Raw genomic sequence first — 27,995 nt, 5'->3', positions numbered from 1 at the left:
GTTAGACAGGACTAAGTTTAGATTCCGTCTTCCTGCCATCTAGTACTTAAGTGCTTTAAGGCAAGTTTTTCATCCTTTGCAAGACTGTCAGATGGGAATAGCAATGCTGCTTTCCTCATAGGAATCTAAGAAGATAATGCATATGAAGCACATAATACAAGGCCTGACACATGACAATTGCATTGGAAATGCTGGTTCTATGACTGTCTCTAGGTAGTAGCAAGAGAGCACATAATTGAAGGCACGAGACCTGGGAGGAAAAGGAAGAAAACTACTTTAAATGAAATTTATAGCACTTCAGCAGTATATAAGCTAAGAATTATGAAGGGCTTTTAATAAAGACAGTGCTATATCTGAGGAGGCTGAACATATGTCTACCTTTGTATTTATCTCTCTGTCACGCATAATTTTTCACTCTGAAAGAAAAGGCTTAACTGGTTATTTAAGAAGATAATCCACTTTTTCCTTTAAATTTATTGACTTGTACACAGTTTTGGCTCTTCCAGTGTGGTTCTGAGCACTGTTTACTTGCCTTTGAGTTTTTCTTTAGAGCTCAGGTCCCAGAACTTGACACTGATTCAGGCTGCAAAATTTCTAACAGGCTGCTTTAGATGCACATCAGAATGTGCTGCTTTCATGATCTTGAAACCTGCAGCTGTGCTGTGACGTAGGCTGAACTTGACCCTTACACAGAAAACAAAACTCACCCGTGCAGGTGGGGTGGCTTCTTGTGGTTCATTCACAGACCTCTCTGGTCGGGCTTTCATTTGTTCATAGCAATTTTCATCCATTGGTTCTTAGGAGTCAAAAAGATCATGATTCACAATGGAAAAACAAAAATACATGACTTGAACAGCGTTTAGCTACAAATGTGAAATCTCCAAGGATCATTTGACTAGTCCTTTTCATGGCAATGCAAAGAGGTAAGAAAGCACTAAGTGTTCCCTGCATATCAGACAGTGGGGAAGTCTCACAGCATTAACCTTAAGACAGAGGGATAAAGACTAGATAATATTTATTTTTTTATATCACTGCAAGACATGATAACTTCAATTTAAACTATTATTTAGATGTTGTAGAGATCTCATGAGTTTAAGGGTTGCTTGTGTTTACTTCTATTTAAGTTTGATTGCAAACGGTGCATGGTAACATAAAGCACAGTGCACATACATTGATGATTACAATTTGGTAATTTTTTTCTATGAGTAAGAAGTTTTACTCAGAAGCATTTTGAACCCTGCATCCTATTGTTAAAGAAAAGAATTTGGATTATAATTTTTGTCCCATAAATCAGTGATAGGACAGTTCGGCCAGGTTGTTCTAAGGATCTGAGACTATATTATGCTGGCCTTAATTACTTGCAGTTTGTGTGCAACATCCAACAGCCAACAGACCTACACTCATTTCATCCTGTGGGGACATGCTTACTGAATCATTCATACCTTTCTTCCCCAGGTAGGTCTAATTAAAAAGGAGAGGAAAGACAGTTAATGACTGATAAGGATGGCCAGTAACCTGGCAGAAATGTGGATTGCACCAATTTGCCCCCATAGAAAAAAAGATAAATCTACTATAAGGTACCTCATAATTATCTGACCCTTTCCAAAAAGCAATACAAAAGAAAGGGTCCATAGAGTGTCGTGTCTCAAAGCATCAGCCATAGAAAACATGCATCAGAATCAGCTGGGAGGTTTGTTATATAACAGATTCCTAGGCCTTATCCTGGACTTACTAAATCAGAAGCCATGGGAGTGACTCCTGCACTCACTTAAATATGAAAATTATAGAAATAGTGAGCTTCCGGCCGCCAGAACACATAAGAAATTAAGTCCTCAGGTATTATTGTTGGGCACCGTGATAATGCAAGGTGAAACAGGAGGGAAACTTAATTTTAATAGTTTATTCCTGAAAAAACAGTTTCTGATTCTTTAAAGTACAGAGATCAGAGGATGACTTACAGTGGAGAAAAGACAAAAATTAAACAAATTCTTGGATCCTATAAAACTCTCACATCTCTAACTTTAGGATTAGAAGAATTCCACACTGTTTTAATATATAAAGATTCAGATTAATTTAGTCTATTCCTGGAAATCTTGTGTTTGAGACTCAGAGATCGACAGGAGTCAACCCCCAATTCTTCTGTCATGAATTAAGAGGAATGCTTGTCGGACAAGGGATTAAATGTTGGCATTACCCTCATGTCTTCTCTCATCAGAGCTCTGGGATCAGATCACAGTTGTCTGTTTTGAAGAATTTGGGGTGTTTTGTTTTTGGGTGTTTGGGATATTTTAAGTAATAAGAGATGCTGGGAATTGAAGAGACCTGTTATATAAGAACAAAAATGTCCAACCCACTCAGTGATAATTTAGCTCTTCTCTTTCCCCATTTGCCATCAATTTAGCCCTAGGTTCTCTACTTACAAAGAACGAGTTTAAAAAGGGAAACCAGAAAATGTGTTTCGTGTTCCAGATATTTCACTATAGATTTGCTTTTATATAAAGCACATAAAACACTGTTTCCTTGGGCCATTTTCTGTTCAAGAAATAGCTTTATTTCATAGAATTGTGTGTGTGTCAAAATTCATGGTAATAGAGCCTTCCTGTATTCTCATTACTATACAGTAAAATAAAGAGATTGTAGAAAACAGGATATTAATTTACACTGAATGTTGCAATATAATTTACAACATGCGGCTTTGGTAATATATGCTAAATAATATGCTAATCATACCTAAATTTATGATTATCATTTGGGATATTTAAATATTATTGTGACAAAAAATAGGCCACCTTAAATTCTTGTGGAATTAAGTAAGGGATATTTATTTATAGGTAAATAATTTCTGGAAAAATAAAACTTACCTGGGACCAGATTATCTAAATTGCCATAAATTGGTGTGTCTTCAACATAATACTCATCCTCCCTATAATAATGAAAAATAATTTACTTTATTAGAATTCATTTTACAATTAATTTTTAACCAATTTCAATATTTAGTGAATTACTGTTTTGGTTTTTTTTTTTTCAGCCTTGGCCAACCAAGGTGCATATGTTTATGTCTGAGTGAGTGAATGCAAGTGTATCATCATGTCTGCATGCATGCATGTATATAAGTTTGAAAAGTTGTTTTTTGGTCATTCTTTCAAGGGAATAATGATACAAAGTACTTACTGTTAGTCAGAGGCTAATTAAAGTGCATTTTATATATTTATTCATTTAATTCTTACAATAATTTGACCAGATAGACGCTCTAGCATCCCTATTTTAAAGGCAAGGAATCTGAGGCACAGAGAGGTCAGATATTTGCTGAAAGTCACAATAGTAGTAAGTTGTGGAGCTGGGATTAGAATCTAGGTTATCTGTGCTCTTAACTGTACATTGTACTACCTGTTTATTTGCCCAGAATATCCCCTAAAACTATGTGAGCTAAGTAAATATTCATTGACAGGGATGTTAAAAATAAAAGGCCAAAGAAATATTGTAGACTCAGATTGGCAGATGCAATAAAATGATTGATCACCTATCACCTCCAGATGCTGAGTTGTTTTACAGATACATCAAAGAACGAGAGAAATTCTGCCGAAATACTTTTATTATTCCCCACTTTACAGATGAGAAGCCTGAGGTTTCTAGAGATTAACATAGTTTCCCTAACTTTATCAGTAATATCAGCAATAACTACTAATCATGAAAGTTTTTCTTATGCCAGTGCTCATTCAAGCTTCAGATTGAATTTTGTGTTTATCCTTGCTGTGTGTATAGGAATTTGCAGCTCCTAGCGGTAAATTGTCCAAAGACACACAGACAGGAACTGGCAGTGCTAGGACTGTAATGCAACCCTGATCTTAAAGCCCTGAATGCCATTTGCTCTTGATGTTTTATTAAGTTTCCTCACAGACCCATCTGAGTAATCCTGTTAGGATTACTGCAGACATCTCACTATTGTCTCCAAACAGTAAAGATAGCCCTGGTGACCAGCTTTCACAAAAGCAAGTCTGAGAACAGAGAAACATATCAGGCACTGAGAGTGGCATTTCATAAAATAGTAGCAACTGCTTTAACTTTGCGATTACATATCACTGAGAGCTGGAAGGAACTGCATCAAAAGAAAAAAGAACTCTTATCTCAAAGCATAACACTATATTATTCTCCATGCTTCTGAAAGAAGACACAATATATGTAAATAATAAGTATCTGTCCCTAAAAAAATTGTGGCTCAAATGATACCTGTATTAAATGGTTTCTAAAGTCCAGATGCTGACATGTATTTCCCTTATCTTATAACAAAGGAACTTATCCATGACCTTTCTTTTCATAGGTAATTCAATACATCTTAATATTGGGATACTGAGGGGTCTCTGTTCATGGTTTTTCTCTGGCTATGCAGAGGATTTAATAGCAAAAGTGAAGAATTTTTAATAAGATAATCCATTCATTTTCCTAGCCCACATAGATAGCAGATATGACCTGCAAATGATAAATCATGTCCAAAAAATGAACATCATTTCATTCTTTATGAATGAAAATAAGATGTGATTTATAATGCAGTGCCCTGTGTCTACAGACAGGTCTCAAATCATCTCAAATAAACCATTATTCAGGGGTAGTTGCCTAACCAATAAATTAATATATATATATATATTATTTATCAATGCCAAATAGCTCCAGCATATTGCAAATATCTAACAAAGTTCAAGCATAAATGCTTGGCAGTATTTTATGTAGAAGATTAATTACTATTAAAAATAAACTAATAAATAAGCCCATATCCCAGAGGCCAGTGCATCTCTGAGTTTAGGGACAGATCAGATTCCCCGTTGATCTGAACATGTCTGAAATGGTCCTCTAACCAATAAATATTCAAAGACACTGCAAAATTTAAAATAATATTTTCTTTTACTAGGGTCCAATTTTTCTATTTTCATATATATATATTTTATCACTTCCATTTTTTAAGATTTTTATTTATATTTTATTATTATTTTATTGTGAAGTTATTTTTAGAAAAATGCCTTAATACTTTATTATCTAAGTAGATTAAATAATTCAATTCAGTTTATGAAAAAAGCATTACTTCTGCCAGGGTGACTTTGGATATAAATTCTCTGAGTTTCAATTTCCTTATTTATAAATCAAGGATATTAAATCTATTTAATGCCTATTTTTTTTAAACTCCCAAATTCTATGATATAAATGTAAGGTTCCAATATCCAAATAAAGATGAAAGATATTTCACAAAACTAAGTAAAGCTATTTTGAAGGACTGAAAAGTTGTCAGATTGAGGAAAGAACAAGTTTAGGGGCCTATAAGAAGTTGGTTCTGGTGTTGACTTGCTTAATAGATATTTCTTTGAAAAGGCAGATATATGTCTGGGCTTTCAGAGCAATAACATCTAACACGAAATTTTTATGCTCTTGATCTGTGTTCAGATTCCCTTCTAATATGCCCACTCTTTGTAGAGTCTATTAAACACAGACTTTGGAGCACTTAAAAAGAAGGACCTTTTGCCAAAGTGCGGAGGAAAGAAGACTGGAAAGATCTGTCAGAATAAAGAAGTCTAAAGAGATGGGGAAAGAATCCCAGACCTATGACAGAGAGTAACAAAAGGCAACTGAAAATAAGATTTTGGGAACTTATATGCACTTCTCAGGGATTCCAAAAAATACTTAGGAAGGGACTGGACTTCTTGCAGTCACACAGGGTTGGAGCTCGGGTTATGGTTTATTCGCACATTAAGACAAAGAAACAGAAGGCTGGCAACTTGGAGATACTTTGGTTACAAGTGTGACAGTGATCACAGTGAGGGCCTCAACTGCATATCTACTTGGAAATCTGAGATGTCAAGGAAGGCTACCCAGGAGTTCTGTGCCATAAGGATCCTCAACTCTGAGAACAAGCAGAGTACAATGTAGACTAAAGATCTGCTCCAGGGTGTTAGGAAAGTATATTTAGCAAAGAGGGGAAGTTATAGGGGATCCCCAGCCTGCAAGCTCCAGAAATTCAATAAATTATCTTAAGGTAGAAGAATAGCTAAGATGAGATGTGTTTTGTGATAAAAGCACTTTTCAGTGCCACTTAGTTGCAGACCAGAAAAAAACCACTGGGAATTTTTCCTAAGTGTTTGAAAGAGATTCTGAAACTGATGGGTCATGATAAAATTAAAGAAATTGTCAACCTGAATTGCTTTTCTAAATTTGAGGCTGAATATACCTTAAATGGGTAGAAATTTTCACCCAATAAGGCAGTATCTTTTTTATTGAATACACTTTGTAAGGAAAGTATTATATTACTATTTGTATTTTTCAGATGAAGTTTAACAATGCTCATTTTCTTGAGACTATAAATCTAGTAATTATGAGTTGGATTAAAATCCAAAATTGTATGGATCTCAAATTCATGCTATTCACACTAAATCATCTTTCTAACACACACCAGAAGACAAGAATTGTATAAAATTGTGTTTTAAAGGAAAAATAAAGTGACACAAGGAACAACACCAAGAAGGGTGTGTCTGACTTTCTGTTAAATATGGATGCTACACTGTCCTTAAAGCTTGTTTCTGACTTACTAGTACTGGAAGGACAGGGAGTTGAGGAAGCAGAAAGAGAAGATCAGAGGAGCACATTTCTTCCCCTCCCCCGCCCCCCACCCCGCCAGCATAGCTTCCCACGTAAACCAATGTTGAGTAGGGGCAGGGAGAGGGTTTAATGGGGAACCCTAGTCTCAAACCATCTAAGAACTGAGGAAACATAGTAATTCTAGCTGGACTTAAGAAAAGTTCTTATTTCCACTTTCTGTTTTAATGTTTAAATATTAATGGTTGGACATAGTTTAATGTTTGTTTTTCCTGGGGCCTCCATGCCCTCCTACAGAGGTGACTTCAACTCCCAAACTGTATAATAAAATAGACAAGCTGTGAAGTACATACATAAATGTGTTAATTAACATGCCAACCACTTTTTATAGATAAAATCTGCATTATATATTCAAATTTTGTCTAGATGGGGATTTATTATAATAGATTATTAAATCTTTAAAGGAAGGATCTGAATCTTTCCATCTTTTTACCTCTATTTTCTAATACAGTTCTTAATTTCCTGAATGAATATTTATTGAATGAATGACTATTATAAAAGAACCAGCTTCTTTTCTGTACTTGGCCTACAGTTAAGAGCCTGCTTGCTTTGAAATGGGTATTTTACCAATTTTCTCTTCTGACTTTTACCAACCTCATCCAAAAACTACCATCCCAGTCTTTAGCAGAATGATCAAATCAAAAGATTTTCTGTCATATTCCTTTCAAATGACAAGTATCAAATCAGTCATCAGATTAACTTCTACGTGGTAATGTAGGATTTTGTCACATTGTTTATCGTAACCAAATCATCAAATTACTCTTGATTTGAGCTAATGATGTGAAAATTATCATTTTATAAAATCCAATATTAAGAGTAGTTCTAAAAATAAAGACTTTTTTTGTGTGTGGCTTTGCCTGCAGCCCAGATCCTGAATTTGCCAGAGGCATTTCCCCATGGAAAAGAAAAAAGAGAAAGACCTTTTAGAGGCCAACAAAAGCTTATAATCTTATCCCACCCAGTGAGGAAGTTCTGTGTTTTTTAAAGATCTTGCAGTCTTTCAGTCTACTGTTTCCTAGAGTCCTCTAGGAAATTCTCTATATTTAGAGTCTTTTTTTTTTTTTATCCCTAAAGAGAACTCTACAATCTAATGACACATTTGGGTCAAAATGTACTGTCTAAGAAAATGAAACTTCTTTACTATGACTTATACCATGAACCTTGTTTTTTTTAAAAAAGAACCACACTATACAATTCTTGTGCAACTCACTCAGTAAGTATTAAAGAGAATAAGTTATATTTATAACCACACATTATTTTAGTGTTGATTTATCTTATTTCCCTAGTGATTGTCATGACCCTTAAAAACAGCACACCACGAAGCATCTTTGCCTTATGTATGTGTGTAAACATATCTTAAACTTTATTAGGTATTGCCTGAGTTCTTAAGGGTCACAAATTCTATACACAATTAGACTGTATTCTTACAATCTGATCTGAATCTCATTCCATCCTTCACCTAGCACTCTCATTGACTCAGGATGAGTACATGACTAAGGCAGATAATAATGCTATAGTTTTTAATTTTCACATGAGAGTAAAAGTAATCAAAACTCACTTCTCATTTTATTTTTACCCAAATACTATATCCCTGAGCCAAATCTAAAACAATATAGCATTTGTTACTTTCCCTTATTACTTGAGAATCACAATACATAACTTATTTTCCACGTACCTGAGAATGTAGTCATCGTGGTATCTGTATATTTTACCTGAAAGATATTCAAAACAGACAAATTAATAGAAATTTTGTCATACATTTGTTAAATCTTCTAAAGAGTCTTATGAGGGAGGCTTAGCCTCAATGTCCATTAATACCTTCAATAAAGCTACTCGGCCACCATAGCTTGAACTAGAGATAAAGATTTCTAATTTGGGCCAATCGTATTCCATATTCTTTCTTGATAACTTGGGATGGAAACACAATGCAGCTTGGAAGTGATGTAGAACTCGAATGTGTAGCCATTTTATGAAGGAACCAAGCTAAGAATGCTGACCTCTGTCTCTGACTTCCAGTCCATTGTGAGGCATGGTTGTACTTTCTGCTATTGGATTCCATGAAGGACTTCTTCTGCCTTCTCCTGACAAATTTCACTCTTTGCCCTTCCTGATTTGAATAGGCTTTGCTTCCGTGCCCTCCTTCCCCCATCCCCTAAATCCCTAGAAGACACTATCTATTTATCTATTATCTATTTTTAATGTGTCTGTTTATATTTCTTAGCATGTCAACAACAACATAAAAATGATGTTCAGGAAGTTGCTCTGGTCATGATTCCATTTCATCCACATGGTACAAATAGAAGTAAGGAGAGATGAGGGCTCTAGGGAGAGCTGGAAAAAGTTGGGAACACTGTCTCTAAATTTAATCAAAACAGTAGAATGTCTTTTAAAAGAAATAACATGCTGATCTGTAGTAAGAAGACTGACCAGAGATCTGATGTAGGATTGTAAAACCATGAAAAACTTGTGTACCAAATCTCAAAGTAACCTATTGTTGAATCGTGAAGGTGGTGGTTCAAAGACAAATAAAAGAAAATATTTTTACTTCAAATTAAATGTATGTATTCAAAATTGGAAAAATAAATTCATTTTTTTAGTAAAAGCAATAGATTTATAATGAATTATTAAGAGAAATTCAGAATATGATTTAAATAATTATGATCAACATTATGAAAGACTGTATATTGTCTGTTTATCAATATATTTTCTTTGATGTTGAACTGGACAGATGTATATAGTGTGATATTTATTATATTTTGATTGTATATTATTTAACCTGGCATTAAATAAAAGCCAAAACCTTGCAAAAGTTATTTCTATAAAATGAAGCCCAATATTATCTAAGTCTCTGACGATGACTCAGACATAATGGTAACCAAACAGTGATCTTTCAGCTCTAACATATGAAAAATAGTGTGCAAGTATTTTGTAAAGAACAGCAAAAACCTTTCCAAATAATTGAATAAATCACCAAACAGCTGCAAAGATTATTTTTAGGTAGATTTCTATGATACAAAGTTAAGTTATTCTCCAGAGAGGTCATTAATTGTTAGAAAAACATTATTGAAACAAGTTTTTAAAGTCATTACATTGGAGGATGAACTGGACATGTCACCTGTCAATGTGTTTGGAATAATTCTGTGAAGGACCAAAAGGGGGAAGTTTTTGCAGACCATACACATCAAGCAGTTATGGAACTAAAAATGATTAATATAATTCACTGCTGATATATCCAAAATACTCTTCTTCTAGCCCACAGGAAATGCCTTACCAAAAGCTGCATATGAAAGTTGCAGTTATTTTCAACTATCTTCAGATTAGATATGAGTATGAATGCACATGGATATTGGGGGAAGCCTGGAGAAGTCTACTATTGCACATAGCCACAAATTAATAGAAGCCCAGCAAAATCAGAAAGCTTGAGAAACATAAACAATATCAATGAGCATAAGAACAAAAAGTAGTTAATATAGACCAGAAAATTGTAAACTAAAAAATATAAAGTATATGTTGATTTCTTTTTATGTGACAGAAATATTTATACTTAGGTCATTAATTGTTCTTCATATTTGCCTAGAATGAAAGTGCATGTACAAGAATTTTGTCAAACCATAGCCTGAGGTATCATAGAACAAATTCAGAGTGAGAAATCAGAAGACATTGTATTAGGTAACAGCTGTTCAATGCACTTGCCATGTGACAACATGAAAATCACTTTAGAATCTGATTCTGTTTATCCATAATGTAAGGATAATAATGCCTGTATTGTGCAAGTAGATATGGAAGATAAATGAAATAATTTCTGTAAAAACATTTTAGAAAATGACAGTTGATTTTCGATATTATACATTCTAAATCCATATATATAACAAGTCACAATTTCATTGTGCTGATTTGATTTGGAAAGTTCTTTCATAAATAGATTCGTTGAGAGCAAGCTGATATAATTAAGATACTATTTTAAAGGTAAAAAGATTTAGAAGTAAAGCTTGGTTTGGAATGAAATAACCGAATCTCATTTTTAGCAAGAGAATGATCACCAACTGAGTGTTAAATTGAAAGTAAAAATAAAAAATAAAGAATTTGAAAACAAAAGTAAAGAGTGACATTACTTAAATAGAATAAGAAAAAAAAGGTATGGAGTAAAAATATTTTCACAAACAGATTAATAGTTTTAAAAGATAGTGTGGATTTTCCAGTTGGAGGTGCTTGGAGTATGAATGTTTCTGCCTGGAAAGTATACTAATGTAATGAATAAAAGGATAGCTCTATAGAAAGGAAATGTAATTGGATGTATTATCACCAAAGAAAAGCAAAAAAAGTTTTAGACCAAAAATCTTTGTGGGAAAAAGGAAGTAGAAACAATTAGATAAGGGATACTATATCATAATGTGACGATTGAGTGGTAGGAAAGAGGAATAAAACAATGTGAAGAAGAAAATAAGTAACAGGTAAAAAGTATTATATGGCAAGATCAACTATATTGAAGAATTATCCTGAAAGGAAACTAAAAGAAAAGTTCGAGGATACCACCACACTCCATGCTACTCCTACACTTTAAATGTGTAATATGGAGATGGACTCTCAGTACTTGTGTGGTTTTAGTTTTACAATACTTACTATAAGAAGTGTGATAGAATATGACCTCCTATTCTTAATATATAGGATATGACCTTACTAAGAGGAATAATAGTTAAAAACGTTTAGAGGCTACAACTAAAGAGAAAGATCAGCAAACTCAAGCTCCAGAAAAAAATTTGCTCTGCCGTGAGAGCTTATAAGTCTATTTAAAAATAAATGGAATGATTTAAAAGCTACCTAGTTATTTCAATGATACTCAGTAAAACAAAAAGCAGTTTTTATTTTGCTATAAAGGAGTTACATTTGCAAGATTCTGTGCAAGAAGAGCTGAGATTTCATAATCCTCTATGATTCAGATACAAACACTTGTGGTCAGGTTCAAGGTTGAGAGGGTGTGAGCAAACATTTGCTTTTGTGTTTTCTCCTTTATAATATTAACCCTTCCAGGCCCAATGCATAACAACAAGAAACAATAGCAGGTGACTGAAACTCCATAATAAAAAAAAAAAATTTGATACATTTTTAATGTGAAAATGTGAAAAAAAATGTACCGTCATATTCTAGTGAATAGGAGATAAACTGATAAGACTTTGATGTACGAAAGTCTTATGATGTATGAAAACCATATACTTGTTTTTCCTTCTCAAAACAGAGAAGAAAGGCTGGACAAAGATTTTTTTTTTTAAATGAGGAAAAAGCTAATGCAATCGTATCAGAAAAAAGAAATAAATATAATCCTCCTAGAGAACATATTTGGACAACAATTCACATAAAAATGAAAGATTTATTTCCTGGGGAAGGAAGAACTCCATTTCAAAGCTTCTACCTAGCACGGCTACAAAAAAAACATCAAGGAGAGGCTTATCATGTCTATCTGATTGAATGTGTAGATATTGTATTGTTGCTGGGATAGAGATTGTCTTTTGTATGCTATTTAATATACCAACAAAACTTACTCACTGACTATTTGCCAAGGTGGAGTCATATCTTGCAAGTTTCTTAGCCACAAAGAATAAAGATGCAAAAATAAAAAGTTACGCGAGACCAGGCATTGCATTCTCAGACCAAATGGCAAAAACGCTAGCTAATATGATTGGAATCTCTTCTAGTCTGTCTGTCTAGGAAAAATAAAGCAAGGAGTAATTTTCAAGAAGACTGGAAAGGAGTCGGTTTGCAAAACTAATCCCAAACCACCCAGAATCTCTGGTTGAGAAAGATAGTGCTATTCTCTCATGTGTGATAGAAAGGAAGGCAGTTATTACTAATACTTGGGCATAGATGTTAGGAGAAGTTGCAGTGGTTGGGAAAGAACTGCAGAAATAAAAAGAGGAGGTGGGTTTGGATTTAAAGAGGATTTTATGAATTTGACTTCAAAGGCAAGGAAAGTAAAAGCAAAAATAAATGAATGGGACTATATTGAACTAAAAAGTGTCTGCAGAGCAAAAGAAGCGGTCAACAAAATAAAGAGACAACCATCTGAATGGGAAAATATATTTGCAAGCAACATCTCCAATAAGTGCCTAATATCCAAAATATACAAGGAACTCATACAACTCAACAAAAAACAAACAAACAATCCAATCAAAAAATGGGCAGAGGAGCTGAACAGACACTTCTCCCTAGAGGACATAAATTGGCCAACAAGCATATGAAAAGGAGCTCAACATCGCTAGCTATTAGGGAAATGAAAATCAAAACCACAATGAGATACCATCTCACACCTATTAGAATAGCTGTTATCAACAGGACTAGTAATAACAAATGTTGTAGAGGATACGGAGAAAAAAAGAACCCTCATACACTGCTGGTGGGACTGCAAATTTGTATAGCCAAATGGAAAACAGTATGGAGGTTCCTCACAAAACTAATAATTGATCTACCATATGATCCAGCAATCCCTTACTGAGTATTTACCCCAAAGACTTGAAAACTCATATCCGAAAAGATAGTTGCACACAGATGTTCATAGCAGCATTATTCATGGTGGCCAGGACATAGAAACAACCAAAGTGTCCTACCATAGATGACTGGATAAAGAAGCTGTGGTACATATATACAATGGAATATTACTCAGCTGTAAGAAGAGCTCAGCCATAATAAGAGATGAAATACTGCCATTTGTGACAACATGGATGTACCTCGAGATAATCATGCTAAGTGAAATAAGCCAGACTGAAAATGTTGAAAATCACATGATATCACTTATATGTGGGATATAAACCTAAAAGCAACAAACGAACAGGAAAAACAAACAGAGATTTATGAACATGGACAATAGACTAGGAGGAGGGAGGTAGATGGGGAGAAAGGGGTCAAATATGTGGTAACAGAAAGAAATCTAACTATGGGAGGTGAACACACACTGCAACATATATATACCTTACTGACAAGTTGTACATCTGAAACTTACTGGATTTCATTAACTAATGTCACCATAAAAATAAATAAATAAAAAATAAAATTAAACAAACAAACAAACAAACAAATAAATAAATAAATGCACATACGATTAAAAAAAAAAGTTGATACAACTGATAAGTGGCAGACAAGCCTGAATCTTAACCTGGGTTGGTGTATTGGAGTGTGGTAAGGTGGTCAAATATGTGATGATAGAAAGAAATCTAACTATGGGAGGGGAACACACAATGCAATATATATATATGCCTTACTGTTAAATTGTACACATGAAACTTACTGGATTTCATTAACCAATGTCACCCCCCTCAAAAAAAATTAAAAAAAAAAAAAGAGGACGTGAGATGAGAACAAAAGGCATTCTATTGGCATCAACAAACCTTGCTCCAAGGCTAATCTCAGTTTTGCATGCTAATAAAGTACAAGACACAGCGCTGTGTGCTCCACCTAAAGAGGACTCATTACTACTCGAATAAAATAATTTGCAATAGACTAATATTTAGAACCAATTCCATGAAAGCTCACAGAAATCTCTACGATGAGCCTGTATGTGACTTAAATGAACATAACAGTTATTGCTAAAACTCGGATGATTGTATAGATGTGTTAAATAATATAGAGATGGGGGCAGGAAGTGAGATAGGAGCTAGAGAGGGCCTAGAGAGTACAGGGACGGTGGGAGCGGCGGAGAAGCTAGTAAACTAACATTTACTGAAATGACATTACAATTAAATCGGATAACAGGTAGCCACAGCAAGTCCTTAAAAATGTGTTTGTAGAATGAAAAAAAAGAAGCACCAGGGCCACCAAGAATGGTGACATGGGCTGTACCCTGTCCAGGAACAACCTACTAAGTCCCTAGCACTGTGCTGAGGTGCAGTAGTCCCCCTTATCCGCGGTTTTGCTTTCCATGATTTCAGTTACCCACAATCAACTGTGGTTCAGTAATATTAAATAGAAAATTACAGAAACAAACTATTTATAAGTTTTAAATTGCACTCTATTCTAAGTAGCGTGATGAAATCTTGAGCTGTCCCGCTATGTCCCACCTGGGATGTGAATCATCTTTGTTCAATACATCCACACTGTATACAATCCCCACCCCCTTGGTTAGTCACTTAGCAGCCATCTCGGTTATCAGATCCTCTGTCGTGGTATCACAGTGCTTATACTCAAGTAATCCTTATTTTATTGTTCTTGTCCTATTTTATTATTAGTTATTGTTGTTAATCTTTTGCTATACCTAATATATAAATTAAAGTTGATCATAGGTGTGGATGTATAGGAAAAAAATATAGTATCTATAAGGTTTGATCCCTTAGCAGCCATCTCGGTTATCAGATCCTCTGTCGTGGTATCACAGTGCTTATACTCAAGTAATCCTTATTTTATTGTTCTTGTCCTATTTTATTATTAGTTATTGTTGTTAATCTTTTACTATACCTAATATATAAATTAAAATTGATCATAGGTGTGGATGTATAGGGAAAAAATATAGTATCTATAAGGTTTGATCCTATCCATAGTTTCAGGTATTTACTGAGGGTCTTGGAATGCATTCCCCATGGATAAGGAGGAATACTGTTTCTATATAATTCTCACAAGAACCCTAAAGTCTTGATGATATTTTTCACATTTTGTATGTAAGGAAACTGAAAATCAGAACTAATACTCCTTGTATAAGATCTCCCAGGTAAATATTGAAAGCATAGTTCTAATTCAATGTCAAGTTGGCTTCTAAAGTCATGATGTTAAAAACAACTGAGGGAACTGAAGTTGATTTTCAAAAATACATCAATAAATGTAATTTATTTTTTCCTATTTTTTTTTAAATGTTATTTCCAATTATACTACTTTTAGGCAAGGAGTCATTTCTGACATGCCTGAGGCAGTAAGGGTTAATACAATTGAAAGAAGAAAAAGAAACAAACAAAAAATCTATCTTTAAGAAAATTTAAAGCTTGCTTATTTTAGTTAGGCTACTAGCTTTTAACGATGATCAACTACCCATTATGAGCAAACAAGTCCCCAAAGGAGTTTATATGGTGGCAAAATGGTATGTAATGGGTACATAAACTCCAAAGCACGAACTACCAAAATGACAGTTGGAAAACCTATACACATCTCCAAAGGATTACCACCAGAATCAATGGAAGAGTTGAGTACTAGTTCAGATGCTTATTCTTGTGCTGGATTGTACCTTCAGTTATTCACCTGTATGGCTCTTAATTCACTTTTTCTATTTTAGGTGAAAATATTATCTGCATTCATAAAATATTTTAATAAAAATTTTAAATATATTCACTTTAAGCTATTGTATCAAGAGAAGTGCTAGTCTTAATTTATTTTTCTATAAAGAAAGGAAGTTTTTTTTAGAAGATGTTGATGGGTCATTTGTGCATCCGACTTAAACTTCGAAAAATATTTGATTTTAAAAGTATTTACTGAAATCATTGCTAATGAAAAAGTGTTGCTTGCCTGCAATTTCGTCTTAGATGTAGAAATGATCTAATAGAGATTCTAAAAGTGTGTTGAATTTTGGCTGAGGACATTTGGTCAACAATGCAAAAGCAACATCTGCTGGTAGAAATCATTTTGGTCAGAGAATTAGAGAAACTGAACACTCATCTTCGATTTTGCTATTAATAGATGTGTCTTCTCCTTCATATTTTACATTAATATCATCAAATTTAAGAAGACACTCCTAAGAGAATCAAATTCCCTTCTGATTCCTACTGAGCCTACTGCACTGATGGACACTGAGAAGTTTGAATAGGCTTGAGTGGAACCTTAAAGAGCTAGTCTTCGATTTTCTCATCACGCATCACAGAGAACCTTTATGGCTGCTCCAGAATAGACTAGTTTCATAGGTTATTCAATTGGTGGAGGTTAAATACATTTTACTAGGATAATCCCTTCCTACTTTACATCTTAAGGCAGAGATGAAATAGATTGGGAGTCTGTTTACATTGCTAATATGATTGCATTCCTTTTTTTAATTAACTAATTATTTATTTATTTATTTTTATTTTTTATTTTTAAAAAAAGTAAGATTTATTGAAAGTACATTTTAGAAGGAGAGCCACGCTAAGGAAGGTTGCAGCTTTTGGAATTAAGGAGGTGACAGGACAAGATAGTACACTCCAAAGGGAGAGGCGGGTTTCTAGCCAGGAGAGCTGTAACCTGCATTCTTAAATTAAGAGAGTCTTTAGGGTGAAAAAACATATGAAACAGATTTTCTACAGATAAGAATATCCAGCTGGATAACATTTTATAAAATTGTCTTCTTCTGTAGATTTTCCAGTGACTCAGTCTCCTCCATTCAAGCAGGTGCCATATGGTTATTTCTCAAAAAGTCTTACCTTGTCGCTTTTTTTCCACATAGTGGGAAATATTGAAGATCAGGGATAGAGCCAAAGCTAAAACCAAGAAGGCTAGAATTGCCCAGACATAAAACTGGCATTCAGAGTTTCCTGCAAACAAAAGCACACATACTGTTAATATATAGTAGCTGCTTACCTATTTGTTTTGAACTAGGTATTCTCACAATTAAAACCACTGTATTTATTCACAACGAAGGACAAATCTTTTGCCAAGAAATTGATTAACATTGAAAGCCAAAGGCTTCTTAACAGATTTTAGATGGGTATTGGTGAAGTCCCTGCATTCAGCACAAGCAAAGGAAGCAATTTTCCACATTCTTAGTGTTAATGACATGGAAGGCAGTTTTAGTCTAGCTACTAAAATTTGACAACTGCTGGCTATCCAAAGTCAAGTCTATCCAAATTATCCAGGATCATAATTTGCTATGATTTTCCCTTTTCTTTAATCCTCAGACTATAATCATACTTGCTTTCATTATTTACTGAAAATCACTTTTTCTTTCTATTAATCCAAGTAGTATAGGATACTGTGCGTTGGAATAAAACAATTCCGGAATCATAGTAACTCAGTTTTGTCAAGACTGGCCATAAGGAGCTTTTCTCATACTATTTAGAGCCCCATGAATGGATAGTGGAGAGTTGATTATGTTTCTTGTTCTCTGTGAAGTCCTCTTTTTTCATTCCTGAGCCATAAAGGGGGTTTTGTGGATATTATTGCCTATCAGTTGCTCATGATTTTTATGGCAGTCTTTATACCTATATGTGAGACTACTATGATAATTAGCTTGATTTTATATATGTAATATATTTATTAATATATAATGTGTTATAAATAATAATATCATACATAATATATAAGTTAAATAATTTATTTTATATAAAATAATTTATTTTATATATAATTACAAATATTTGAATACAATATATACTAGCCTAATTATTATAATTAGCTTATGCAATGTATATTATAATATACATATTATATATACATACATATATAATTAAGCTAATTATCTTAGTAGACATATACTCATGTGAATGCTGACTCCAGAAAAGTAAATTGTGATTCTACAATACTGTATATTTATGTATTCAATCAGTATCATTATTAATTTCTGATTACTGTTATTAAATTAATGATTTCTATTATTAAAGGCTTTTCTTTTTGTGTATGTCACTGAATGACCCATATTCTAGGTATAGTTCTAAGTCCTTCCACGTTTTAAAGCAATTTGAGGGCATACACTATATTTTCTACTGAAGCATATCACAACAATCATTTCAAGTTATTCAGTCAGCCAAATGTAGACTCTACAGTCACTGTATTTGGCGACATTTAAATAAATGATCTTTAAGTGCTACAAAGAAGCCAGACATATTATACGCATCATCCATGTTCAATGTTAAAGAACAGTAAACTTAGATAAGCAAAAACAAAAAGATGAGAATCAACCACAATCCTATTATGAAGAGACAATCACTGTGAACACCTTGGTTAATATACTTCCAAAGTTATTATTCTGTGTAGAAATTGTCACAGACGGAGACATAGGATTCCATTAAATTGCCTACACTGTTATCTATGTTCCCCTCAATAACTAGGGGTGCTTCTTTTCCTATAAACAAAATGTGCTTCCATTTCTTTTAGCTGCCTTATATTCCATTGCATATGTTTTCCATAGTTTATTAAAATCCTTTATTTTAAGATATTTAAGTTATTTTAATTTTTAGTTATATAAGCAATGTTGTGATGACTATCTTTAGCTAAAACTATATACCATCTTAATTTTTTTTAGGTAAAATTTCTTGCAGATGAATTGCTGGATTGAAGGATACACACATTTTAAAGGATCTTGGTATCTTTTTTTTTTCTCTTTTTTTCTTTTTTTTTAACACCTACAGCACCTGGTTTTCCTAGGTGATTTCCCATCCAAGTACTAACCAGGCCCAACCCTGCTTAGCTTCTGAGATCAGATGGGATCGGGCACGTTCAGGGTGGCACAGCCATAGATAGATATTGGTATCTTGATGCCACGGTTTTAAAACATAATATTAAGCAGACCCTTCTCAGGTCAGTCTGGCCTCTTTCCTGTTAGTTTGATTGACCCTGACATTGTATTTATGGCTCTTTCACTTAATCCACATTACATCAACTCTACCACTCATGATCTAGCTATCCTTCCACACACTGTTCCCATATATTCCCTTACTCTGTGATTACTGAAGAAAGTTGTCTTGTTGTCTTCTTTCTGGAGCATGTGACATAGTCTTTTAAGAAAAGGTGTCTGTTCCTATCTCTGTCCTGACTACAGAGGACATCACACTCTTTTTTCCTTACCATGAACTATTTCCCAAAATGTTACTTTAGGTTTTCTTCCTTTTTTAGAATTTATCTGCTATACCCACCCAGTAGTACACCATGCTCCAATCATTCTGAAGCACTTGTAATTTTTAGTAGATATCATACTTACCATTTCTTTTCTTTTTGTTTCTATATATTTGCCCCTTCGCCTGAAATGCCTTTCCCCTTACCCATCTGATGAATTCCTAGACATCCTTCAAGACTGTCTTCTCTTTGAAACATTCATTCAATGTACCTGTCTCCCCAGCAAGTGACATCTTATATCTCACTCCACATTTCAACAAATATTGACATAATCATTTATATATATAAATCTCTCCCCAACAGACTGTCAGCTTCCCAAAGGACAAAAAGAACATTATATTTATATTTGTTCCATGCCTCATTTCATCATTGTACCTATTGTTATGGGGATTGAATGAATTAAGACTTGTAATAAGATTTATAGAATGGTGTCTCTCACTAATAAAAAGCTCAATACATATTAGCCATTCTTATTCTTCTTATTATTATTATCTTCCTACTACTAAGACTCCTAACATTATTTCTGCAACCTATTTAGCACAAAGTAGGTGCTCACTAAACACGTGTCAACTGACTAAATAAATAAAAAATGAGTGAAGAGAATAATGGAATGACCAGGGCCAACAAAAATGTTCCGATCAAGTGTAAGGTCTAGAAATACCCACAACTCAGGAAAAACACTTTGAAGATTCTATTACATTTGTCTCTCGTAGTAGTGAGAAAGGACCTACGTTCCATGAGCTGAGAAATAGATCTTGTGAGAGAAGGGTAACTCATTAGGCCACTGTGACTTTGGCGAAAGTACTCATCAACAACATTCTAATTCTCTCTGACCCAAAACTATATATACATACATATTTATTTTTCAATTATAGTTGGCATACAATATTATATTAGTTTCAGGTGTATAACATAGTGATTAGATATTTATATAACTTATGAAGTGATCACCCCAATAAAGCTAGTCCATACATAGTTATTACAATAATGTTAACTATACTCCTCATGTTTTTCTTTACATCCCCATGACTATTTTGTAACTATCAATTTGTACTTCTAAATCCCTTCCCCTCTGAATCAATATAACTTACCCAAAAACACATTTCGCAGCTCATTTATTACTATAGATGACCAGAAAGTTGGTTAACATTAAGCATTTAATTGATGTATTAATAGTTTACCTTTGGCCAAATTGAGTGACTTGTAACTTTGCTTTAGAAATAGTCAAATCTAGATAGAACTACTGCATCAAATTGCTATGATATATTCTTTGAGACCTTGATCATTCACAGACACACATGCTGAAAGGATGCAAAACTGATTTTAGAAGGAAATTTTGACCCTGCCTATAGGTTCTCCCTGGATCTATCCCCGAATAGAGGCAGAATGGGCTTCAATGACTGGGACATGTCTTAGTTATGTTCCTAAGATTTCTTAAGAGAATATTAAACTTGCTTCCATTTCAGCTGTTGATCTTTCCTAACAGAAAACTGAATTTCAAGTTGTAGTTGGAAAATTAAAATTAAAATTCTTTTTTGCTCTTTTTGTTCTCTTCTATTTTCTATCTTCGTTATCAGGGCTAAATCAATCTCATTTTAAGAAAAAAAAATCCAACTGTATATAACTTGCCATTGAATTAATTAATTATAGTGATGCTATGGAGTAGAAGATATTGTTTAATATATTATTTTGATCTCAAGTATAAGAAGCTAGGGATCTCCTCAAGAACTGGCACATTTTTAGCCTTATAATCCATGTGAATATTGTCATTGGTCATCTGTCTGTATTTGTGCATTATTTGACACACAATCTAACTTAAATCTCTAGGATTATTTGATACTCATTTTTGTGAACTAATAGTATCCTTTGGTCCTTATTTTCCCTTTATTTTGATTTGTTTGGTTATCTTTTACATCGTTCTGTATATTTCTAATACTTCTCTTTCTGAGGGAGGGGTAAAAAATTAAGTAAATACATAGAAAATAATAACATCTCTAGAATTTATCATTCTTGAGAGAACTAATAAAATTATACTCCTTCCTATTTAATATTTTTTCCTTTTCATTTATAACAGTATCTAGTATTTAGTATATACTCAATAAATAGTTGTGGTTTGGATAAATAAAATATAGCACAGTATTCAAAAGCATACTTTAAGACAGTACGTAGAAAGCCCTATCTCATTTTTAAAATACACTGATTTTTAGCTATAAATTATCCTATCACTTGCACAAAATTATGTTTCAGTTAGAAGTTTCTCTTTCGTCTTTTTAATTAAAGGAAGCATTGCAAATTTGTAGTAGTCTTTTAATTGCTAAAAGAAGATAGTTTTCCTCTCAGCTACAAAGAAACAGCTAAATCAAAATCACAAGCCTACATTTTATGTAAAGCTTTAAGGAAAGACCTAATACTTGTCATGAAATATGTCAGCAACACTAAGACAAAAACTTGGACCACACTGTACGTTCCTCTAGGGCTGGCTGTCGTCATTTACTGTAACAGTAAATTCACTTCACATAACCTTTTAAAACACAGGGTAAATTCTAATATGTGATGTTGGTTTAGTATGGTCTCTAGTTTTCCTCTGATGTTAGAAGTCTATATTCTTATCTAACCATTTTGTTTTCCAAGATTTTTTCCTTTTGTAATATAATCTGAGTTTTACATAGGAAGATTTTCATTTAGAAGCTTTGTATTTCATGACTTTCCTGATATCATTCATAACCTTTGATTGACAACAATAAACATCCCCACTTTGAAAAATAAAATGCACACAGATGAGATTATTGAGTATATAAATGGTGAAGATTTTCAGCTTGAATGGCAGATCTGTATAAATGTTCACACACACTCACACACACACACATACACACATACTTTACACCTTCCTCACATAGTTATTTTCCATATGCAATATTAATATCACCAGATCCATGTGGGTATCTATTCAGTAGATAAAGTGCTTCTTGTAACATTGAATGCACAAAGTACTCAAAAGTTCTTGCCCAGAAAATGCAATCTTTAGTATTATTATTCATTAACTGTAGTTATTTTCATTTGTATAGCTTTCATCAATTTAAAAAGAACTCCCACACAATTTGAATTTAGCTATTTACACTGTTAAAAAGCCAAAAGCTTTAAGAAGTTATTAGTGAGGTAAAGACAGCTAGGAAAATCACAATTCAACCTTTTCTATCTAGTTTTCAACTGCCAAGGGCTAATAGTAGTAGGTTTAATTATAAGACCTCTGACTCCCTTAAAGCCAACAGTATTTGGCAGGCATTGTATTTAAAATTCACAATTATATGTACTCTGGAAGGAAACCCAGCCAAGCAAATGCAATGTCTTTCTGCTGGCAGGTTTGATTCTTACAGAAGTCTGACTTAAATAATTTACAATAGAAAAGCAATAAATATAATGCTTTAATTCTTTCTCCTTCGAGGAGTCTGTAATTGAGACAAGTGTATGAGTTTATAGTATAAAGGATATGGCTTTTCTTGATGGTTTCTCTTCCTTGGCTTATAAACTCTGTCAGAGCAGTGACTACCTCTCTTTTGCATTCCATGAATGTGTATATTTATTTTAGGCAACCCAAAAAATTCAAAGAAAAAATTCTGGTATATCAATCTCCATGGATTCTACTCATGACTTACTCTCACTGTGGTGAGAGTTTGGTGCCGAACTAGGCACATTCTTGACTTTTGGAATGTAGCACGTTGCTGCTGTCCACACAGCTCCCCCACAACTATCCATTCTATTACACCATCCCTAGAACGCACTCGAGTCACAGGCATACTGCAAGTGATTCTCGTACCCAGTCCCAGGCTTTCAAGTAAATAAGATATTGTTTTAATGCAAAATTTGAATCTGTCAATCTTAAATGGGTGTCTATTATAAATAGTGCATTATTTGAGAAATGAATGGTGTATGTCTGGGAGGGGCCGAGATGAGGAGAGGGACAACAGCAATATGGTTCACCGGAATATCTGTTTCAAACACTGTGGAGAGAGAGAATGAGTGTCACTAGCTGAGTGACTTTGAGCAAATCACTGAAACTCACTTAAGCCACTTATAAAATTGGAGTTCAGATACCCATTTGTGTGACATCTAGGTTCTCTTTTTCTAGTACATCATGATTGCTCTTAATTAATATTTATGAAATTTAATTGAGGAAAGCGTATATTTGGGAGTGAGGTGCAAGGTATGTCATGATAGTATGTTATGATTCCTCCATTACTAGACTCCGTGTCACTTTTACAATTAAACTTTAATTGGAAGTGGTAAACTTCAGAAATCCTATTGGGATTGAAGTGATATCCAAATTTCTGCTGTAGATGAATCTCTTTTCATCTGTATTTAGCTACTTCGTTATATATATTGTTGTTTCCTATTGGAGAAACATCTTGGTAAAACCCTCTGAAGATGGCATGAGTATGTAGAAATTTTCATCCAACAAAATATTTTAACTACTATATTTCTTTAATGTCTTAGGAAGTCTTGTTAATTTTTTTCTCTTTTTAATTCAGGAATGCTGAGAAAACTAAATAAAATAAAAAATGCCTAAAAAAGTAATCAATAATATTTATTATTAACTGACAATTTGTGGACATTTATTTCTCAGCTATGACCATTAAGTGACAATCTTTCCTGGACTGACTTTCCTTAAAATCACAGCCAAACATCATCTAAGTTAAATAATGAAACATTGTTTCTAATCTATCTTTAATTTAAAGAACATGTGAGTTTAAGAGATGATTCATAAATTAGTCTTACCTACCTACTTTCTAAAAAAAAAAAAAAAAAAAGAAAGCTTTCATTGTTCTCAAAAAGGTGACTGAGGTTCAAGGGAAAACAAAGAAAAGACAATGAAAATTCTTTTTTAGAAAAACAGCATGTAACTATGGAGAATCATTGGTTAAAAAAAAATTAATGGTAGCCAAATGAATTGTTTTCACCACTTGATTCAGCTAATATTAATTTTACATAAATGCAGAAACATAGTAGAAATTATAATACCAGCACATTTATTGACGTAGTGACTATAAGTCATGTAAGTAGGAGAAAAGGAAAGATTTGAGTTTTCCTTTTCACATATTGCTTTAAATAACTAGGACAAATTTCACTTTTTTGTTTTATTCACATATTTTCTTTCTTACTTTACCCATCTAAAGGTAAAACATATTATCATCTTATTTCACATTAAGTTTTTTTTTTTGTTTTTTTTTTTAAGACTTGTGGAGCTTTCATGGCAAATACATTTTTATTACTTCTGTGGAATTGCAAAAGGTCTTAATTGTCAATGGCAGAAATCCTGTATTACAGCTGGAGGGAAAATCTAAACTACAAAATGCTATAGAGGAAATTTTACCATATTCCGTATAAAATTAGAATTAATACTGGAAATAGTTGGATGTCATATTCACTGCCTTTAGCCTTCCTGAATTTCCCATCACCCTCAGCTCATGGCAATTGTTTATAGTATTGCTATGTCCATTTCTTGCAGGACACTAACAAAACTGGAATAATTGTTTTTGTCCTTTGCTAATCTATGAATCCTGAAAGAGATATGGAGAGATATGGAAACCATATGTCAGCTTATGCTCCGTGTGTGATTAATCCATTCAACTGGTTTTAAAATCCAACAAATAAAACACTGGGAAGCAAATTGACAGGAATTATAATATATAATATCTTTATAAATGGCTCATACAAATTGATATTAAAAGTACTATAAGTGCAATAATTAAGCAAAAGATGTAATCAGACAAATTACTCTTACTCAGTAATTCCAATTCTAGAAATCTAAGAAAATAACCCTTAATATAGGAAAAGCTACATAAATTTCACTTTTCTGTCATTTAAAATATAAAAAAAACTGAATGTCCAACATAAATATCCAACAATAAACAAGTAATTAGGTAAAGTATAATTAACCCAATAGATGTCATTTTTATTTTACTTAAAATATTTAAGCAGAAATCATTATAAAAAGGAAATGTTTATGTTATAATGCTTGTGAAAAGAGTTGGATTATAATTTTACATACATTATTATTCAGTTATGAAAAGCAAACCATGTAGAGTGTATAGAAATAAAAAATGGAAGGAAATACAACATAATATCTTGCGTTTTCTAAGGCAATGGGAACTACACAAATCTTTTTCTTTTTCATATATATTTCACTGTTCTCTTCCTTAATAAAAATGCATGTTTTCTCTTACCACAACAAGATGCTTATTAAAGAAATAAAAGTACATAGAATGAAAGAGGAATGAACCATAAATGTAGAACAGTCATGGCTAATCAATGTGTATTCGACCTTCACAATCCATTCCTCAAGTGGTGGCATTTCTCTGGCCTTTGCAAAATTGTCACTTCTAAATGTTGACAATTGGATTGATTTCTGGGAGGATAATATAGTTTTTAAACTCTGAAGAATTATAAAGTGGTTATTCCTAACCTGTTTTATAACTAAAGTAAACTAAAGAGGAATATTTGTGGTCAACAAAAGTTTCTTAAATAAAACAAATACTTTAAATGGCGTAATCATCAAAAAACACTGAACAGCTACAACTAGCTTTATATTATAAAACACTTTCCAATTTTTTTCTTTTAAGAGAATATAATCATTTATACTCGTTAATGCACTTCAAAATCTGTTATAATTATACTAAAGGTTATCTCAATTTTAAAAAATAGTATGTAAACTAATTTACTTTTCTAAATCTTAAGTGTTTTTGTTAGAGACTTAGAAATTGTTAAGTGAAATTTCAGACACAGGAATGGAACAAAAGAATTAAAAATGTGACTTACCTGACATGCTTGCTTTCTCAGAAAAATCCTTATGTCGCCATAAAGCAAATACATGGATTAAAAATACTCTCACAAACTTCTGTTTCTAAGTAATGTTGTTCTGTTATGTTAGAAGCAGTGTGGCAGTAAAACTTGTCTTTATCTGTACTTCGGTTTTTTTTCTCTCTTCTGTTTCTTAAAATCTTTTGTGTGTACTTTGTTCAGTTACAAACAGGAAATGTGGTGATGGAGGCTTCTAGAGTCTTGATCTGAAACCAGTAGGCTCTTAAATTTCTGTGTAACATGAGAAGGAAAATCCCATAATCCTCTGTACTGGGGTATTTGAATTTTTCTCAATACCTGAATCAATTTAAAAATAAATCATGAAATCAAGGTATGTATCAGACTAGGAGGGCTCTCCAATCTTTCTAGAGAGAACCCAGGCATCTCTTCATAAGTGAGTTCATATGAAAACAGAATAAAATATGCTAAACCAGGGAGGAAACAGTGAGAAGACCCCAGGTGTTCTCAGCTGTTGACTGTTTTCTTTGAGGTGTGACAGAAGAAAGGGAATTAACACTTTTTGAACATCGTTATGTATCAGCTACCTTCTTTACATTATCCCACTGAGAGATTGGGTGCCTGCCTTCCTTCTTAGCAACCCTCACCTCGGCCAATGTGAGTAACTCTGATCAATCTAGGCCTACTTGGCAACAAGCTCCAGCTCTCACCCCGGCCCCAGAATCTCAATAATCAGAAGATTTAAAATGTTAGTGTGCATAAGTACATTATTTGGCAGTAATTGAATATTTAACATATTTCCAAGCCCTTCTGAATGAGGATATTTTGAGTGGAGCCCTGGTTATTTTAATACAGTTTTTCTGGACAACACTGTGAGAAAATCATATATGTATACATATACACATATATATCAATTGTAGTCTTTTATTTTTAATATTAGTCAAGTAAAGGTAGTCTTGGTACTATCTATATTTATGATTCACATGTATTTCTGTGTATAAATATCTACTGCATATTGTGTGCCTATGCATATTTGCTTCTGTAGTCCACCAATTTTCTTAATTAATTTAATTTAATTAGAAGGATGAAAAAATAGAATCCAGACTATTACAAAAGTAGTAATTAAACTTTAAGAACTTAAACTTGAAGGGAAACTTTAAAATGAGACTTTTGATGCACAGACTCAGCACAAAGATATTAGATGGCTTACAGGCTATTTTACTCTAGCTGATTTCTCTAAGATTCTTAAACGCAGAGAGAGTATTGATCTTATCCATCATTAAAATTCCAACCTCTAGAAAAATGCCTGGCACACTGTAGATCTCAATAAATATTCTCACAATGATTGAATAAATTTTAAAAAGTTAGTCTGCTTTCTCTTTGCTTCGTTACAGAAACAGCTCCCTAGTAACCAAAATGCTGGACTTTCTTACTCTTGACAGAGTTACCTAAATACTAACAGATTTTTCTACTTCACTCACTTTCCCCAAAAATATTTCTTGTGAATCATTGAATCAGAAACTGTAAAACTGAAAGGGACCATGGAGATTTCCTAGTCTAATCTTCTAAAAAAAAGTACCTTCTATAGAACCCCAGGCCTTTAAGGAACTCTTGGAAAACAAATGTTCCTTCAACAAATATATTTAGAAATACTGTTATTTTCATCTTTATGAATGCAAGTACATTAAAGGCTTAGGTAAGTCCTACAAAAAATAAATCTAAAAATCATTTTAACAGAGTTTATTTCTAAACTTATTTTCTAAATTTATTTCTAAGCTTGA

The 27,995-nt window shown here is 33.2% G+C and overlaps 1 protein-coding gene, 1 long non-coding RNA gene and 1 pseudogene across 2 annotated transcripts in view; 1 reads left to right on the top strand and 2 right to left on the bottom strand.

The window, feature by feature from the left end:
• Positions 1-26,485, bottom strand: part of LOC102892723 (T-cell receptor-associated transmembrane adapter 1) — a 30,979-nt gene extending 4,494 nt beyond the window's left edge. Inside the window, exons 1-5 of the mRNA XM_006905449.2 lie at positions 26,215-26,485; positions 16,995-17,105; positions 8,312-8,348; positions 2,862-2,923; positions 708-796 (exon numbers count right to left, since the gene is read on the bottom strand). Coding sequence (XP_006905511.1) covers positions 708-796; positions 2,862-2,923; positions 8,312-8,348; positions 16,995-17,105; positions 26,215-26,221 — 306 coding nt within the window. The 5' untranslated portion in view covers positions 26,222-26,485. The remainder of the gene's footprint in view (positions 1-707; positions 797-2,861; positions 2,924-8,311; positions 8,349-16,994; positions 17,106-26,214) is intronic.
• The window catches only part of LOC112484740, a 59,077-nt gene that overhangs the window by 13,605 nt on the left and 17,477 nt on the right, over positions 1-27,995 (top strand). The window lies entirely within an intron of this gene.
• On the bottom strand, positions 18,909-19,027 carry LOC112485238 (annotated as a pseudogene).

This window comes from Pteropus alecto, unplaced genomic scaffold (genome assembly GCF_000325575.1).
Source record: "Pteropus alecto unplaced genomic scaffold, ASM32557v1 scaffold270, whole genome shotgun sequence".
In the NCBI taxonomy this organism is placed as follows: domain Eukaryota; kingdom Metazoa; phylum Chordata; class Mammalia; order Chiroptera; family Pteropodidae; genus Pteropus; species Pteropus alecto.
The sequence above is the reverse complement of the archived record's forward strand: the minus strand, read 5'-3'. Positions and strand labels throughout refer to the sequence as shown.